Source organism: Diabrotica virgifera, chromosome 2 (assembly GCF_917563875.1).
Source record: "Diabrotica virgifera virgifera chromosome 2, PGI_DIABVI_V3a".
Taxonomy (NCBI): domain Eukaryota; kingdom Metazoa; phylum Arthropoda; class Insecta; order Coleoptera; family Chrysomelidae; genus Diabrotica; species Diabrotica virgifera.
This window is the reverse complement of record NC_065444.1, coordinates 40,642,791-40,661,874: the sequence shown is the minus strand read 5'-3', so window position 1 is coordinate 40,661,874 and position 19,084 is coordinate 40,642,791. Positions and strand designations below refer to the sequence as shown.

The window sequence follows — 19,084 nt, the reverse complement described above, 5'->3', positions numbered from 1 at the left end:
AATTTGTGTTCTATTTCTTTTCTGATTTTCCTTTCTATTATGGTTTTGTATACTTTTTCTGATACACATAGTAGTGATATACCTCTATAGTTCTTACCGTCTCTTGTGTTTCCTTTCTTGTGTGTAGGTATCATTACTGCATTTGTCTACTCTCTGGGTATTATTTTTATCTTCCATATTAGGTTATATACATGTATAATAATTTTTCTTTTGCTTTTACTCCTATATATTTCATCATTTCTGGTGCTACTTCATCGCTTCCTGGTGATCCTGGTTTATTTTTAACATAAGGTTTTACAATGGTATACGAGGTGATTTAAAAGATAATTACGTTTTTTTTATTAATTTAATAGCAATATTAACACGCATTATTTCAGAGATTTGACATATCGCACCCTCAGTGCAAGACTGCAGTAAGTCAAAATAAGTAAGTTTCGAGATAAAGACGATTTTGTTTATTTTCGTGCTAATATCGGTGAAATAAGACACAAGTTTTAAGAAAATTTAACATTTAATTATGATTTTGCATGCATTTCAGCCTATATTACATTAGCCAAAAATAGAAATTTAAATAAAATAATATTAATGCAAAAAAATTAGGAATTTTAAAGTTACACTTTTGCACGGAAAAAATTTTTAATCACTACACATTTAGTATTAGAATTTCAAAGTTACAACAGTTTTGCACAGAGAAAATTGTAAAAAGTGTAGACACATTTACTTTTACAGTAAAGCCTGTGTTACCGGCCACCTGCTAACATCGGCCACCTGTAATAACGGAAAGTTTAAAAATTCCCCAAACCAATTATGTATATCTAGACTACCAACACTGGCAATACCGGCCACCTTTCTATATCGGCCAATAGTTCTTTCATTTTTAGTAGCCGTTGCTGACAGGTTTTACCGTAGTTGTTGTCCTCTTCTCGTACATCATCTTGTGCCAAAATATTTTTATAAAAACTATGGTGGGCTTCTGGTATCATACCCGAATGGTATAAGTATACCAAATCTTTCTTTTTGGCCATTTGAATGTTTGGTTGTTCTTTGGCAAGTTTTCTGAGAACAGATATTTTTGACCTCTCATTATTGTCAATACACAAGTTTTAAGATAACTGTTTTTCCTTTCATGAGAAAAAATACTTTTTGGTCGTAAATAATTAGTCTTAATTTATGTGGTTTTAATCCAATCTAACAAATAAATGGTCAAACGACATCGCACACATCTTATGGAAAATAAATATAATATCACACAAAGGACATAAAATTTACATGAATAGATTGGTATCAAAAATCTTTGTTTATTGTCTCAACTGTTAATGGATTACGTAGACGCGCTGTATCTTAAAATTAAACACCACAGATATAGATATTAAAATAACAAATATCTTACTTTTTTCATTGCTTGTTGTCGAATCCGTTACAGTGTTCCGTGGAAAACTGTTGTAACTCTGTTACATTAGAGTTACAACAGTTTTGCACGGAACTTTTGTTCAAAAACGCAAAATAGTTAAACTGTTGTTGTTGTAATATTTAGCCCATTAAGCATTTGAAAGTTACTAAAGTTTTACAGGGGATTTTCATAAAAGTTTGAGTTACTGCAGTCTTGCACTGAGGGTGCGATATAATCCTTTCATATTCAAACGATTTTTAATATACTCCTCGTAATGGTTCTTAGGTCATTTGTGGTCTGCAAAAACAACACATCGAAAGATATAAGAAAAAGAATATGCGTGTATGCGTGGCTAACGGCTGTTATTTTTTTATGGAATTTATTTATGGAACCAAACCAACAAAAAAATTCCATGACGCAAATAAGGCGAAGAAAATTGAAGTGGCTGAGCCACACACTCCTTTTGGATTGATTGGATACTTTGGACTGGTTATAAGAAACGACAGGGGAGAGGAACTGCAAATCAATTTGCGCCAACAGTACAACAAAATATGTGGTTTAAATTACATCCCTCAGATTATACATTTGACTAACATCATACCTAATATAATGAAAATAGAGTAATTCTTAACCAAAAACAGATTATAAAGAGTGAGCCAAAGAAAAAACAGTCCACCTCGATTTTTGGCAGTACAGTGGAACCTCGATAAGTCGGATTTATCGGGACCGCGGCCTATCCGGTTTACCGAAAATCCGGGTTAGCCGGAGAATATGGTAAAAAATAATAAAATACATATAAATAATAAACAAATACACATATTAATTGCAAAAACATGAAATACATATGCACAGTCCATCTAAATTACGTACAGTTGTATACAGTATTGTTTATTTCTTGGTAAAAAAGTCTCAGTCAAAGTGAAAAAATGTTTGTTTTGTCTGATGAAAATCGGTCCGGGTTAGCCGGACTTTCGGCTTATCGGAGGCCGACTTATCGGGGTTCCACTGTATTTATTAAATTTTAAACAAATGACAAAACAGGTCGATTTTTGATCTAAGGGGAACACATTTTTACGGTACATACATCTGTCATTTATCAACCCCCTTCCCTCCAAATCCCCCACCCCTTATTTTTAAATAGGGAATAGGGTTAACTATTTATATTATGGTTATATAACTATTTATATTTAGTAGTATTTTGTACTTTGACAACGACACCCGATTTGGCCGTCGAAACGTTAAAACAATTATTTTTTCAATTTAATTGTGGCTTATTTCCCATATAAATAGTTAATCATAAAAATTCCACAAGGAAATAGCTTCAGAACAACATTAGGGAATAGGGGTCGTGTGCTAGCTCACTTGAAAGGTTATTCAATTAACTATTCAGTAATATTAACATTGACATAATTATTTATACAAACTGTCCATGAAAAATTGGTGATTTTAGTCTTAATAACCGAAGACGTATAAAGAGTGAAAAAATAATCGGACACGATGAGTTTGGAGTCAGAGCCAGCAAGGGAATGAGAGAAGCTATAGGCAGGGGCAGTTTTAATTGTGGAACAGGTTATAAATTTGGAACGGTCAGACCACGAAAACGGCACATGTATTTTGTCCGACAGAACAGACTTAAACTCTCCGATCAGAGATAAACTCTCATGCAAAAATCAGACTGCTATTTATCACCAAATGGGCGTTTAAATGAGTGGAACATGTAGAATATGTCAAATGACAGGAATTATGACAGGTGATAAATAGCAGTCTGATTTTTGCATGAGAGTTTAATCTCTGTTCGGAGAGTTTAAGTCTATTCTGTCGGACAAAATAAATGTGCCGTTTTCGTGGTCTGACCGTTCCAAATTTTTAACCTGATCCACAATTAAAACTGCCCCTGTTCCAGTGTTCCCATATATCAAAGTTTGTCCAACTAGGCACCGTTAATCTATTAACAAATTTTCAGGTTGCTATTAATCAACTTTTTTTTCATACGCGGGATCCAGACCTAATATGCACAGTCCATCTAAATTACGTACAGTTGTATACAGTATTGTTTATTTCTTGGTAAAAAAGTCTCAGTCAAAGTGAAAAAAATGTTTGTTTTGTCTGATGAAAATCGGTCCAGATTAGCCGGACTTCCGGCTTATCGGAAGCCGACTTATCGGGGTTCCACTGTATTTATTAAATTTTAAACAAATGACGAAACAGGTCGATTTTTGATCTAAGGGGAACACATTTTTACGGTACATACATCTGTCATTTATCAACCCTCTTCCCTCCAAATCCTCCACCCCTTATTTTTAAATAGGGAATAGGGTTAACTATTTATATTATGGTTATATAACTATTTATATTTAGTAGTATTTTGAACTTTGACAACGACACCCGATTTGGGCGTCGAAACGTTAAAACAATTATTTTTGCAATTTAATTGTGACTTATTTCCCGTATAAATAGTTAATCATAAAAATTCCACAAGGAAATAGCTTCAGAACAACATTAGGGAATAGGGGTCGTGTGCTAGCTCACTTGAAAGGTTATTCAATTAACTATTCAGTAATATTAACATTGACATAATTATTTATACAAAGTGTCCAAGAAAAATTGGTGATTTTAGTCTTAATAACCGAAGACGTATAAAGAGTGAAACAATAATCGGACACGATGAGTTTGGAGTCAGAGCCAGCATGGGAATGAGAGAAGCTATGTCCAGTTTACTATTCTGGTGCAAAAATGCTACAGCTAATCGAAATATATATTTACATGCTTTATATACCTCGAAAAAGGATTTGATAGTATTAGACGCTACCTACTATTAGAACGTTTGCAAGAAGTCGGTTTAGATTGCAAGGATTGCTTCGCTCATTCTGCAAACTTTCACATGCGTGCCTTAAACGTGTACTTTTAACACTTATATCATAACTAACTATTTTGGCAGATGCATTTATTGATACAAACTTATTTCAAAATGATATTGTTAAACTTAATAAAATACCATTGTATGCACACAGTCTCGATTCTATAATTGACAAACCTATCACCATATTCCCTCGGTATTCAGATTGTAATATTTTAAACTAAGCCATGAAAAAATCCATTGTGAATGGTCTCGGGTCCAACTTAACTAAAATATATAAAGATGGGTCAAAAACGGAGCTAAATACAGGTTCGGCATTTTTTGTTTCAAACATAAATCATATTGAAAAGTACAGAATCTCAAATTATTGTTCCATTTTTACCGCCGAGTCCTTTGCTATTGAAAAGACACTAAAATGGTGTGCAACTCGAACATGCACGAATGTGGCAATAATTTCAGACTCAAAATCAGCATTACAAGTTATTAGCGGTCACCCAATAAACCAATTCCGGAATACCTTAATTTTGAACATTAAAAAATTAATTATGGATCTTAAACAAAATAATGTAACTGTTTCGTTTATTTGGACGAAAAGACATTGCGGAGTCGAAGGTAATAAAATTGCGGATATAGCCGCAAAAAGTAGTCACAGTTGCTACCATATTGACAAAGTATTTAATTTAAAAGATTTGAATAATGCTCTCAAACCTAAAATCAGAAGGAAATGGGAAACTGATTACAAAAGAATTGCAAATAAATCTACAAACCATTATTTCAGAATTCACCCTACACTTCTAAAAAACATTCCTCATTTCACCTTTAATTATAATAGAGCACAAATGTCAGTATTGACTCGATTAAAATTGAACCATGCTCGCTTTCCATCTCACTTATATAAAATTTGAATACTTAACTCTCCTGTCTGTAGTTGTGACAATGTATCCATTGGTGATCTAAATCAGATATTTCTAGAATGTTCTCTGAACTCTCAATCTTCTTCAATTCTGTATCAAGAACTAATTCATCACGAGTGTCCATTGCCACTAAATATTACAGCTCTCCTTTCTTCCTCAGATAAAGCGGTACTAGATTCCATCATCAGTATAGTTTAGAAATTAAGACAATATGAAATCATTTAATGTAATTAAGAATTTACATGTTTTGTGGCAAGTAGATTTTGTCTGATGCCAGGATCTCTCTCTCACACACACACAACTATTTTGTTTAATTAATTTTTTTTTATTTTTAGATAAAAGCAAGGAAAAAAGTAGCAGTAACAGTACTTATCTTCGTAGCAGTTTTTGCCGTATGCTTTGCTCCTATTCACATTTTTATGCTATTCTTTTATCTCCATCCTGACTCTCAGGAATTGTACAATGATTTCTGGCACTATTTACGAATCACAGGATTTTGTTTGGCTTATATGAACTACTGTGCCAATCCAGTGGCACTTTACTTCGTGAGTGGAGCATTTAAGAAGTATTTTAATCAGTAAGTATTGTTTTTACTCCTCAGTTTTAGGTGTTTATAGGCTAGAAAGGTATTTAATTTTTATTAAATTATTTAATTTTTTATACTTAACAGCGTATTTATAAAGCGATAGCTTCATGGTGAATAAGGGGCTACGACAGGGATGCAGCTTATCGCCAACATTGTTTAAAATCTATATAAATGAGTTCTGAAGCTATTTTTTTGTGGCATTTATGTAATTATATACTATTCTTAATGAGAAATAAGTCTCAATTTAAGTTGAAAAATGGTTTTAATACATTTACTTAATACTTTTTGTACATATTTCGATAACGACATTAGAAGTGGAAGTCGAAAGTCAATAAAATCATTTTTAACTTAAATTATGGCTTATTTCCTAATTAGAATAGTAAATTATATAAGCGAGGTCTTGCATAAATAGATAAATAGCAAAAGTCATGTTCTGGTATGGGGATACAACTTTTTACCGACGATCAGGTGGTAATTGTCTAGGATAAAGATGATCTGATATTTATGACAAATCGGCTGTTTCGAGAATACAAAAAATGGGACCTATATGTCAATATAAAGAAAACCAAGTATATGTGTATAGGAGGAGAGAAAATGAATTACAATTAGAGGATAATACGGTTATTGAACAAAGTTCTGATTGTGTATACATTGGAACGAGAATCCAACAAAGTGGAAGGACATAATCCGAAATAGAGGAAAGAATTATAAAAGAAATAAAGTAGTAGGAGCTTTGAACACAATACTTTGGGTAAAAACACCAAACCAAAAAACACAGCTGTATAATAGCATCTTTATAAGCGTGGCACTGTATGCATGTGAAACTTGACAACTGAATAAGCGAACAGAACAGAATTTGCTGGCACCGTAAATGGACTTATGGCGATGATAGGCTTGTATTTCTAGAGTCTCACTCACAACGAATGAACGAGTACGAGATATTATGAATAGGGATCACACATAATAGAAGAAATCCAAGGAAAACAACTATGTTGGTATGACCGTGTACAAAGAATGGAGGAACATCGACTTCCAAAGCTGATAATTCAATGGTAACCCCCAGAAAAAAGAAAATGGGGCAGAAGAGCGAAAACTACCTAGATAAGTTGAATCAAAAAAGCAATATTTAAGAGAGATCTACGACCAGGAGATTGGACAGACCGATACGGCTGGAAAATAGGAACCGAAGGCCAGGACGTTACAAACCGGTATATGAAAGCAACGGCGTAACCAGGATTGCCCCAAGGGGAGGGTTACAAGGCCCTAAGGGGGGTTACAATTACTGGAAGGTCTCTAGCGGGTATGAAGTTAAGCGTATAGAGCTCAAAGTACATCCCAATGGGGGGGGGTTATAACCCCCCAAAACCCCCCTGGTTACGCCTATGTATGAAAGGGCATACATGGCATACATGGCACATAGGGGCATACACCGCCTTTATACATGGCGATCGCCCGCAGATACATCGGAGAAAGTAGTTAGGTACCAGATAGACTACATTATGATAAATGAAAGATACCGTAATGCTGTTAAAGCTGTGAAAGCATATCCCGGAGCAGACGTGGCCTCAGCCCACAATCCACTTATAGCCAGGATGACACTCATACTTTTAAAAGGCATCAAAGTACTTCAGAATACCTAACAAATGAGCTCCAGAAGAAGTTAATAGCATCAAAATTAAGCAAGTTATGATGAAACTAAGAGAACCCTTTCGAATTTTTTAAGAAAAAGTGAAAAATAAAACATACGCTATTTCCACAAAAATTAAAATTTAGAGTAAACCTTAAAAAAATTTATTTGTATTAGCATAAGTAATGATTTTAACAATATTCATCTGTTTGGAATGCATATTTTTGAAAAAAAATATAATTTAAAAAATCAGAATTTTTAAACTTATCATCATTTTCATTTTCTTTTGATAAGAACTATAAAAATACTCAATATACATAAAAAATTGGTAATATTCCAATTTTAGTATTTTCTGTACCAAATATTATACCTGTTTATCATTTCTGTAGGGTGAAAAATAACCGAGATAGAAACGTTTAAAGCTTAAATTTTGCTACGAGAACCATGTAACCGTGGCCATTTAATCTTTGATTTTTTTAAAAATAAGGGGTTTGAAAGATTATGTTGAACGCGTTTTAATTACCTTTGGAATTACCTTTCAAACCGTTTTTAGGTGAACCTGATATCTGAAAAATTAACGGAGTTATTAAAAAAACGATAACATTTTTGGAAAAAATTTTTAAAAGATAAAGTTTGAAAAATTTTTGGAGCATAAATTTTAATGCTATTAACTTGTTCGGTATCTCATTTGATAGATATTTTTAAGAACTTTCACAAATGTTTAATGAGTTTATTTTATAAAATGGATCATTTTCCCGTAATTTAAGGTTGAATACTTAGATTTGGGTACTAGCCGAATGTTCAATGCATTCAATTACCTATTACTCACTTTTAGTTAATACTAAAAGGTTTTTTTAGTAAGGAGTTTATTTAATTTATTATTAGCTTCAATTTTGGAAATAATAACTTTTTTGTAAAAACTTATAGTTTTTGAGATATCTATGAAAAATCGGTTAAAAACATAAATTTTTCTTACGAAAAATTAAAATTTTTGATCTTTAATAACTCAAAAAGTTTTGATTTACTTTAATAACTTGATATAACAAATTTTGCTTAGAATTTGTCCCCCTATCTAATTATCGGGTTATTTTTAATAAAATAATTTCACCCCGAGAAGGGTAAAAGCGCAAGTTGGCACCATGTCACCTTTGTTTCTTGAGATATCCTCTATCCACTTACCAATTTTCATGCAAATCGATGGAGGTTGAACGAAATCGGAGGTATGTAATAGCTCATATCCACCTTCAGTGCCTCCACAAAGAGGCAAAAGTGAATGTATGGTTTTACTGACTTTTTAAATAGTTCTTATATATATTTTTGGACTTATTGAAAAGCAATTACTGGGAGGCTCCAGTTCGTCAAAAATGACGGATTAACATTATTTATTGAGAATTTACCATTTTTAATGATTTTAAAATTTGACGAATATACAGCAGAAAGTCGAAAGGCTGAATGGTCGAAAGGCCCATGAAAAAATTAAAGTATACATTTTTTGTCGAAAAACGACGTTTTTTAGAGTTTATATGATTCCTCACGAGAAAAGCAATTGCGGAGACGACGCTTCAGTTCATAAAAAATGACGTATTAACGTTATTTTTGGTATTATTGTATTAAAATTAGTTTAATATTTAATTAAAAATACAATTAAAATGTTTAAAATATATTTGTTTCGTTGAAATCATATAGAAGTATAACTTCTTACGTGTGTACAAAGTACACACACTCTTTTTTTATTGTAAATCAATACCGCCCTTAAAATTTAAGGTTAAACTTCTCGACTTTGTGTTTTAAAAGTAAGCACAATCTGAACGCTTTTTTGTTTGACTCTTCCACACGATATAATTTAATGTATCGTACGAGTTTATTACTCTGGAATGAGCGGTATTTGTTTTGAAATTACCTCGATGCCATATACCTTTATGACCGAAACAAATCATCAAATAGCATTTCTACGACCTGCGAACGGGAAAGATAAATCAACGCAGCCCAAAGCAATGAACTCTCTTGATATATACGACCCCAACCCTATACCTTCATAAAAACCAACGGGACTAAATCCTAACTGCCAGACATATCCATTTAACTTACAATTTTATCCCTTTTACAGATATTTATTTTGCAAGAAGCCGACGAGGTCGACGAGTAGCACTTCTCCCCATCATCACACGTCAATTTCGCTATTATACTCTGAGCTAATTAGCAAAATACAAGGAAAAGTTATTTACCAGCAATTTTATTGCTGGAATCGAATCTTATGATTGTATATAATAATAATATAGGTATGCAGAGTATATAGGTTTATAAAAAATGGCGCCCGAAAATCGTGTTTTTTTTTCAATTTTTGCTCTATAACTCTAAAGATTTTAACTTTACACCAAAAACACCCAAACAAAAATTCACCGTAATTAAATTCTGCATAGAGACGTGTTTTTTTTTCGATTTACTTCGACGAAAATTTTCCCCGGAATATGCGGGTTTTTCCAACAAAATCTTTAATTTTCAACTAAAATTTTAGATAATTGTTTATCAGTAATTAAATAACTTGGTAGTATAAAGCTCTTTTCGAATAGAATATATTTCCAGAAGCCGATGGAAATTGAATGAATAGTTTAGCAAGAATTGAGTTGTTAATTAAAAATTTACCGTCACTATAATAACCACAATAATTATGATAGATAAGAATAACTATGATTTTTGTATAAATAGATACTGTACCTATCTAATGTACTTTACAGAATTGAAATTGGACTATTTAAGCTGCCTCAGGAATATTTTAAAATTATAAACAATTTTTTCGCTTATAAACAAATAGAATATCTCGGGGAAATATTAAATTAAATTAAATCATGAAAACGGTGTTGGAAAAAAAGCGGCAAGACGCTTTATTCAAAAGAAAAAACATTTAATTCTGATGAGTGGTTCCTGAGATACAACCTGTCAAAGTTGACCGGCATTTACGGCAAAGATATAAACAATAATAGGATCATAATTTTCTAACCATCACCTTTCTATTTTTATCCTCTTCCTCCACACCAATTTTCACATCTTTAAAATACTCATAACTTATATTATTATTAAATTAAATTCCAAACAAAAATTAGGTTGGAGAAAATGTTATCTGAAAGTTCAAAGTCGGTATACGTTAAAAAAATGCATTTTTTCGGCTTCCCATGGAGAAATTTTCTTCATTCTTTTTTTGTTCCCAAGTAACTCGAGTAGAGCCATCTAACTAACGTCTTACTAAATGTTAAACTTGCTTTTGTTTTGTTATAATAGATAAATTTATTTATAAGACAAGAAAACTACATATTTTTTCCAGTGGTAGACTATTTTTAGATAAACTTACTAAAATTATACCTTTTACCGTTAAAAACACAAATATTCTCATTTGAAAGCTGTATTTAAACAATCTTTATTTAAACAAATTAAAAAATTTTGTTAGAATAAATAAATTAATTTATTATAACAAAACAAAAGCAACTTTGACATTTAATAATGTGTTAGTTAGATGGCTCTACTCGAGTTACTTGGGAACAAGAAAATAATGCATTTTTTACGTATACCGATTTTGAACTTTGAGATAACATTTTCTCCAACTTAATTTTTGTTTGGAATTTTGCTATTTTTGGTAATTTTCACTCGTAATAATTTTTGGAGAATAAATATAATTGGGCATCGCAAGTTAAAAATCTGTTAGAATTTGCAAACTGTCAAAGATCATGGAGAGATATCAATGTAGCGTTCCTAAAAGCAAACAAAAATGACTTAATAGACACATTTAAACAAAAGGTAAACCAAAATGATTTGCGACAACTGAATGGCTCATCATTTCTCACTTTTTATAGGGCTTTAGACCTGAGCGATCAACCACAACAGTATCTTCATATTCGAATGCCTCTATAATTCACCAGAACAATAGCACAACTTAGACTGTCGAATGAGTTTTGTATTCGGTTCACTTTTCAAGGACTAACATATAAGATGATCCAAAACAGTTGTGTACAATATGCAACAAACGTGAGCTGGAAACTCTGCGTCACCTTCTGTTCGAATGTCCTATTTACACAACAATGAGACCACAGAATATTACCAATCTGTTAAATCCAGAACATTTAGCAAACACCCTGAATAATATTACACCCTCTACCGCGAAAACAATTTCAAATCATATATGGAATATTCTGAAGCTACGAGCTTTCGTAATTAACGAATAAAAAAAATTAATGACGCAAGCTCTAATTTCTCAATGTATTATTAGCGTACCTTAAAAGATTATTAGTAGCACTTACAAAAAAAGTATCCGAACAACTCACAAGTTTGTTTCCTTTTTATTTATTTATTTATTTTAAAATTTATAATGTAAGTAATATTGCAGTTACGTGTTCCCTTAATCTCATTATATATTTATCTTGTTCTTCCTAGATATGTAATTGTAATTATGTATATGTATTTGTATGCGGGTAGGTGGGTATAGGTGTGTATGTTTATATAATATGTAATATAGGTATGTCTGTATATGTATAAGTTTGTATTCTAGAACTTACTTGCATTTTTATACTTTTTTAATGCTATTTATATCTAAGTTATTTATGTACATGTAGTGAACTAAATTTCTTGTTATGAAACTGTAAAGTTTTTATAAACAATAAAATTCTATCTATCTGTCTTTCTATATGACGTCTCTTGGTTGCCTGGGTATTGACTGACTTATCTAAAATTTTAGTTGAAAATTAAAGATTTTGTTAGAAAAACGCGCATTTTCCGTGCAAAATTTTCGTCGAAGTAAATCGGAAAAAAACACGATGTCTCTATGCAAAATTTAATTGCAGTTAATTTTGATTTGAGTGTATTTGGTGTAAAGTTAAAATCTTTGAAGTTATAGAGCAAAGATAAAAAAAACACGATTTTCGGGCACCATTTTGTTTATAAAAAAATAGCACACCATCTGCGGACTTTGCATACCTATATTATTAATATATACAATCATAAGATTCGATACCAGCAATAAAATTGCTGGTAAATAACTTTTCCCAAAAATGGCCTATTCTCCGATAATCTGCCCAGACTAATAAACTATGACACACTGAAAGAAGGATTTGGTTTGAACTGTACCTTAAACTAACCAGACTAAATCCTACTCCCAGACTTATCCATTTAACTTACAATTTTATCCCTTTTACAGATATTTATTTTGCAAGAAGAAGCCGACGAGGTCGAGGAGGAGCACTTATCCCCATCAGCACACGTCAATTTCGCTATTATCTGTGAAACGGAATCAGGTTAGTATTAGCAGGAATGACAAGCAGGCGTCAATAAACCGTTCGCCTGATGCGTTGGCGATGCAGGAGACCACAATTGCACTGTTGGATAACGGAAATGCCAGCGAACGCAGCCATTCGTGTAACAAAATTCGGTAGCACGGGAAATTTGATAAAATGAAGACAGTATTACAAAGAGAAGACGCCAATTACGGGTATTATTTGTTATAATTGAATTATTTTAACTTCATCTATCACGTGATCAATAATAGTAATTATTGAATTATTTTATATAAGCAGTCGAACCCGCTTATTGGAATAACCTTCGTGGCAAACAAAACTATTATGACAGTCAATGGGAGCAAGGATAGGATATTACCTCCGAAGGCTACCATTGAGCGGCCGTGGGTAACGGCATAAACGCTGGCCTCATACGCCAGTAGACGTGGGTTCGATCCCTGCCAAAGACAAACCATTTTCATTTCCAATAATGACACGAGCCGTCTCACCGTGCCTCGGAGAGTACGTTAAGCCGTCGGTCCCCCTGGGCTAGTGTACATCGACACTAGTTACTTGAAACAGGGTTAAATATGTAATTGGCGCTGGAACTATCCGAAACGATCTCCCCGGCAAAAATGCCATACGATATTATTATTACCTCCGAATTCTACCCTACTGTATGGATTTTAATAAAATTTTGGGAATAGCCTCTATTTATTTCCTGATTTAAAGTCTACCTTATGCCGATGTGTACTTTTATCTTGGGGGTGGTTCCTACGCCGCCTCGGGGGTGGAAAATTTTTTAAATAAAATATCCACGGAAGTGGCTAGAGCAGCTGATTCTAAGCAAAAACTGTTCTATAATTGTTTTCTGAAAACTCAATACTTTTTAAGTTATTCGTAGTTGAAAATTAGCCATTTTTATTGAAACAACACCTTTTCGAACAGTTTTTTGAGAATACCTGAAAAACTATGCATCTAACTAAAAAAGCTATATAAAACATTTTGTAGCTTATAAAAAAGCAAAGAGACTCGTTCCTTCCTAAATCTTTTACTGATAACACAAAAAGAAATATGGTAGGTGAAAAGGGTTTATTCTTTTGGGGCATGCTCAAATGGGTGTATTCAACTTGAAATAACAGAGAAAAGGTCGATTTTAGATGTATAATGCTACCAATACCTTTTGTGGTACTTGAAGAGAAAATGAGCAATAATAAAGGTAGATTACATTGTAACTAAGTGAGATATGCAGCAAGAAAAATTGATGACTAATGTATTTTATAAAAAAATGAGAAGCATATTTAACCGCCATCCACCAGAATGTAAATGCATCGTTTTCCTTCTACAATACCTTGTACTATAGTATTATTTCTATGTTCAAAAACTTGGACGGGTTTAAAATGAATGGTTTTTGAAAAAAAAATAAGATCAAACTATTGTAACGGGTAGTTCTTCTAAGGACGACAGACTCAGTAAAACACAAGTTAAAAATAAAGTAAATATACCAAAGATAATTATATACAGTTTAAAACAAATAAAATAAAATATAACTCCGTCTTCTGCAAAGGAAAAACAATATTAAACTTTCTTACAGATATCCGATGATAATAGCAACATTAAAACAATACGATAAACAGTATATTTATATACAATAACAATCTCGTTACGTCAAATCAACATAGTCCTATATTCCAATCCGGAGATCATTCCTCGCTACTACCGTACACTGCGATAACGGTCATGGCAAGACTCCACGTCACTACTGTGGCGCCCGCCTAGGCATAGTCCCACCTCACATACGGTGCATCTATTACCAAGCCAGCTAATGCTCGTTCAATACGCGAGCAGCAGCTGTTGAGCCATGGTTAGTTCAATTCGCTGGCCGTGACTGATTTTCTCATTCTCCTAGCTCGCCTTAAATATGCTCTGGATCCCCTTTCCTTCGGTTTCCCTCAGTGGTGCTATGCGCCAACGCTGACACTCCTCCGGTCGTCTCTGGTAAGGCAGCTCATCGCTTGTCGAGGTATCATATCGTTACACTATAGAGCACATATTTAATTTTTTTTAAATCCTCTTTTTCTCCATGTAACTTGAAAATAATAAGAGATACAGTAATTAAGAATAAGAACGAAATTTTTATTTAAAAAAGTCTACATTTTTGTGGGATATCTTTTTTTCTTACCTCTTATCATTTTCGAGTTACATGGAGAAAAGGAAGATTTTTAAGAAAATTTAAAAATGCGCTCTATAACTTGATCTTATTTTTTTCAAAAACCATTTATTTTAAACCCGTCCAACTTTTTGAACATAGAAATAACATTATATTAAAACGTATTGTGGAAGGAAAATGACGTATTTAAATTCTGGTGGATAAGGTGTTAAATATACTTCTTATTTCTTCTTATATTAGTCATCAAATTCTTGCAGCATATCTCGCTTAGTTTGAATGTAATCGATATTTACTATCGCTCATTTTAACGGACTTTTCAAGTACTACAAAAGGTATTAGTATCATTATACACCTAAAATCGACCGTTTTTCTGTTATTTTAAGTTGAATAGACCGATTTGAGCATGAACCAAAAAAAAAACAAACTCTTCTCACCTACCATATCTCTTTTTGTATTATACCTAGAAGATATAGGAAGGAACGAATCTCTTTGTTTTTATATGCTACAAAAATATTTTATATATATATTTTTTTTTGTTAGATGCATAGTTTTTAAGGTATTCGCAACACACTGTACGCAAATGTGTAATTTTTCGATGAAAATGGACAATTTTGAACCATGCATAGGCAACTCAAAAAGTATTGAGTTTTCGAAAAAAAAAATTATAGAACAGTTTTTATTTAGAATTAGGTATTTTAGCCACTTCCGTGGCTATTTTAACCAAAAAAAATTCACCCCCGAGAAGGGGTGGAAACCACCCCCAAGATGAAAGCGCACATCGGCATAGGGTAGACTTTATTCCTTGAGCTATTCCCTACTTACTGTGAAAATATCAAATAAATTGATGTAGTAGGATGAAGTTCGGAGCCAAATACCCTCATTGACTGCCCTATATTCTTATAACCGGGATATTCCAATAACCGATCATTAGTGGCTAGTAGAAATACACACAACCCAACTTATAGGGAATCACCTACTATTTCTTATTATTTCTAGCGAATTTAAAAAACCAACACACAAGGTAAAACAATTTTTTTTTAAAGAAATGTAATCATAATCATCAATACCTAAAAATAAACGACATAATAAAATCTTAAACTAATAAATTCTTTTAGACTACGTTTTCAATCTAATAGCACATAAAATAATATTAAAAATCATACAGAAGTAAAAAACTTCGTTTGTACAATGGTATAAAAAAGTTTATTAAAAACTATTAAAAGTCATCCAAAAGGATTTGCAAAACGTTTTCAATCTAAATTAGATCATCTTCAGTGCGTTCTGCCTAGTACATGGAACTAGAAACCTTATGAAATAGGTAACATCGAGAAATATGGTTTACATGATAACTATATAATATTTGTAGCGACTCCAAGTCGATGTTAAAAGATTAAATGTGTTAGGAGTGCTCAAAGGGCAACATGGTTCCCTGCTCGATAAAGAATCGTGGTTCTTGCCAGTTCAATGGACACAGACCAACCAAAAATATTAAAAATATTACTCTACATCCCAATAGATCGAAAATAATGGACACCTTCTCTGGTTACACCTCCGAGCCTTCTAAAATTTGCAAGCCATAACGGATGCTGAGATTAAAGAAGATGAGGGAATTTTACAATTTATAATTCACGTCCCTTATGTAAATAAAAAATGAATAACCATTTTCAATTTCGTTGCAACACGAAACTACAGCTGCATTATATTCTAGTTCAATCAGAGACTGCAGCATGCACCTCTACAGGTTTCGAAACTTATTAGTCTCTCATCAGGGTGCACCTATGGTGCTCTCTCTAATACAAACCAGGACAAACCTCTGAGGTGTAACCAGAGAAGGTTCCCACTCTTTTCAATCTGGTGGGATGTGGAGTAATATTTTAATATTATTTTATGCGCTATTATATTGAAAACTTAGTCTTTTGCTAGCAGTTCCCGCTAGGGCATTCCTGCCATTTCGTTCGTTGCAATCCCTTATTGCACGCCGAGGTTTGTCCTAGTTGGATCAGAGAGAGCAGTATATGTGCGTCCTGATGAGAGACTAATAAGTTTCCAAACCGGTAGAGGTGCTTGTTGCACTCTCTGATTGAACTAGAATATAATGCGGCTGTAAAGAGCAGCTTCATCCCGGTGAGCTCTAATTTTTCTTTTAAGCATATCGCACAAACGCTCTGTAGGGTTAATGTCGGATGAGTCAGTAGGTCACTCTCTAGAACAGTGATTTTTCTGCTTCAATGAGCTTTAATAATTGACGCTTTAAAACTGGAAGGTGCAGACACCTTCATATACCTAGGCTCGCTATTGACTAAATACAACAACAATAGGAATAATAATTAGGGCTAAGATACGAAGCAGAAATATGGTCACACATAAAATTTACTAAGAACTGCTTAAAAGTTGCACGGATAAAAGAACACGGTTTGTGGCGCGTTGCAGCTTTGAGTTGTATACAAGTTTTGGAGAACCTATTGTTGTAAAATTCACCAAGGGAGCATGCTTTGGATGGATATCTCATAAAATCAGACAGAGAAAGACCCATAAACATTTTGACTAGAGAGGGCCTTAGCTATCAAGACAACATAAAGGCCGATTTAAAATCGGAGTTAGAGCATGCACAAGAGTTGCCAGAGGCTGATTGGAGGATTATTAGAAAGAAGACTTTGGCTCATAATTAACAGTGATGCCACTGATGACGTTTGAGGGTTGAATGTTGCGTTATGGTGCGGGTTAAGTCCAAGGATGATTATAATAGAGTATAAGTCAGATATACGGACTTTCACTAAACAGTAAGGAAACAAAATGTATGATTATCTCTAAGAACAAACAGCAATTTGGACGAATCAGTGTGAATGATCAACAAATAGAAAGAGTAAAAATATGTACCTACCTTGGTACGAACGTCAATAAAAATTGGGACCATTCTATAGAAATCAAATGTAGGATAGAGAAAGCAAGATCATGCATTTCAAAAAATGGCATAGTTGTTCAAATGTCATGATTTGTCGATATCCATAAAAGTCAGATTACTACGATATTATATCTTTAATATACTGTTGTACGGAGTTAGGTCGTGGACTCTCACAGACGCCACCTGCAAGAAAATTGAGGCTTCTGAGATGTGGCTTTATCGTCGAATCCTGAAGGTATCTTATACCGGCCACATTACTAATGAGGGTGTTGTGCTGAGAATGCAAAAAGGAAAAAAAACTGTTAATAAAAATAAAAACAGCCAAAATCGAATACCTCGGTCACATCATGAGGAACAGTGAAATATATGGACTGCTGCAACTGGTCTTACAGGGAAAAGTAGAGGGAAAGCGAGGACCAGGAAGGCGAAGGATTTCGTGACTGAAAAATCTACGTAGGTGGTTCAACACAACCACTACAAATCTTTTCAGAGCAGCAGTGTGCAAAGTACAGATTGCCATGATGGTCGCCAACATCCGAAACGGATAGGCACTAAAAGAAGATGATTATAATCATAGGTGTATGGATAAAATCTGACTGATGGTATTAGTTCTTTATTTTTTGATAGGCTGGCTGGACAAATCGATTTTTAATTGTTATTAAATTGGGAAATTTTTCGACATTCCTTTATACGCAGGTTTTTTGGATTATCCTTAATTTTGGCTGCATATTATGGTAGGTTAAGATCTACAAATATTATAAGATTGATGTCACAGAATGGGTTTTGTGGATCACTGTGTTTAGTTCTGTTTATTAAAAAAGTAAAATCAAAACTGTAAATATTTTATCTGGATCTGTATCTTGGTTATAAGTAATTAGATATACCTACATTAAGAAATATGATTTAGAACCACCTCGGTTTTCCCAATCTACCCTTAATATAGCCCCTTTGTACAGTGACTCTCTCTGTAAAATAAATATATTGTTCCAGACAAAGTCAAAAGAAAGAAATGTTGCTGTTACATATAAAATAATAATGTTCATTCTTGAAATTTGTAAGTCTTTAATTACAGAACAAAAGAATCACGTGATAGATAACTTGAAATAAGTCGATTATATTATGTGATAATTGTGTCCTTTACGGGATATTTTATCAGCTAGCTCTTTTTTGAAAAGGGTCTCAATAATTAATTTCAGTAATAGTATGAAATATAATTGATGCAAGTATTATTAGCTTACTGATGTAAATATTTTTATAAAATTTATTTTTATATTAAAAATATAGATGAATAAAATACGTATTTTAATTCACTGACTTTTTTTAAATCATACATGCCAGTATGCCAGGATTTATAATAAATGCTTGAAAAATGTCGGAGAC

The 19,084-nt window shown here is 33.0% G+C and overlaps 1 protein-coding gene across 1 annotated transcript in view; it reads left to right on the top strand.

Annotated features, from left to right (window-relative positions):
* Window positions 1-18,998, top strand: part of LOC114327955 (neuropeptide CCHamide-1 receptor-like) — a 145,465-nt gene extending 126,467 nt beyond the window's left edge. The window contains exons 5-6 of the mRNA XM_050643625.1: window positions 5,497-5,738; window positions 12,557-18,998. Coding sequence (XP_050499582.1) covers window positions 5,497-5,738; window positions 12,557-12,791 — 477 coding nt within the window. The 3' untranslated portion in view covers window positions 12,792-18,998. The remainder of the gene's footprint in view (window positions 1-5,496; window positions 5,739-12,556) is intronic.
* Window positions 18,999-19,084: the final 86 nt, after the last annotated feature.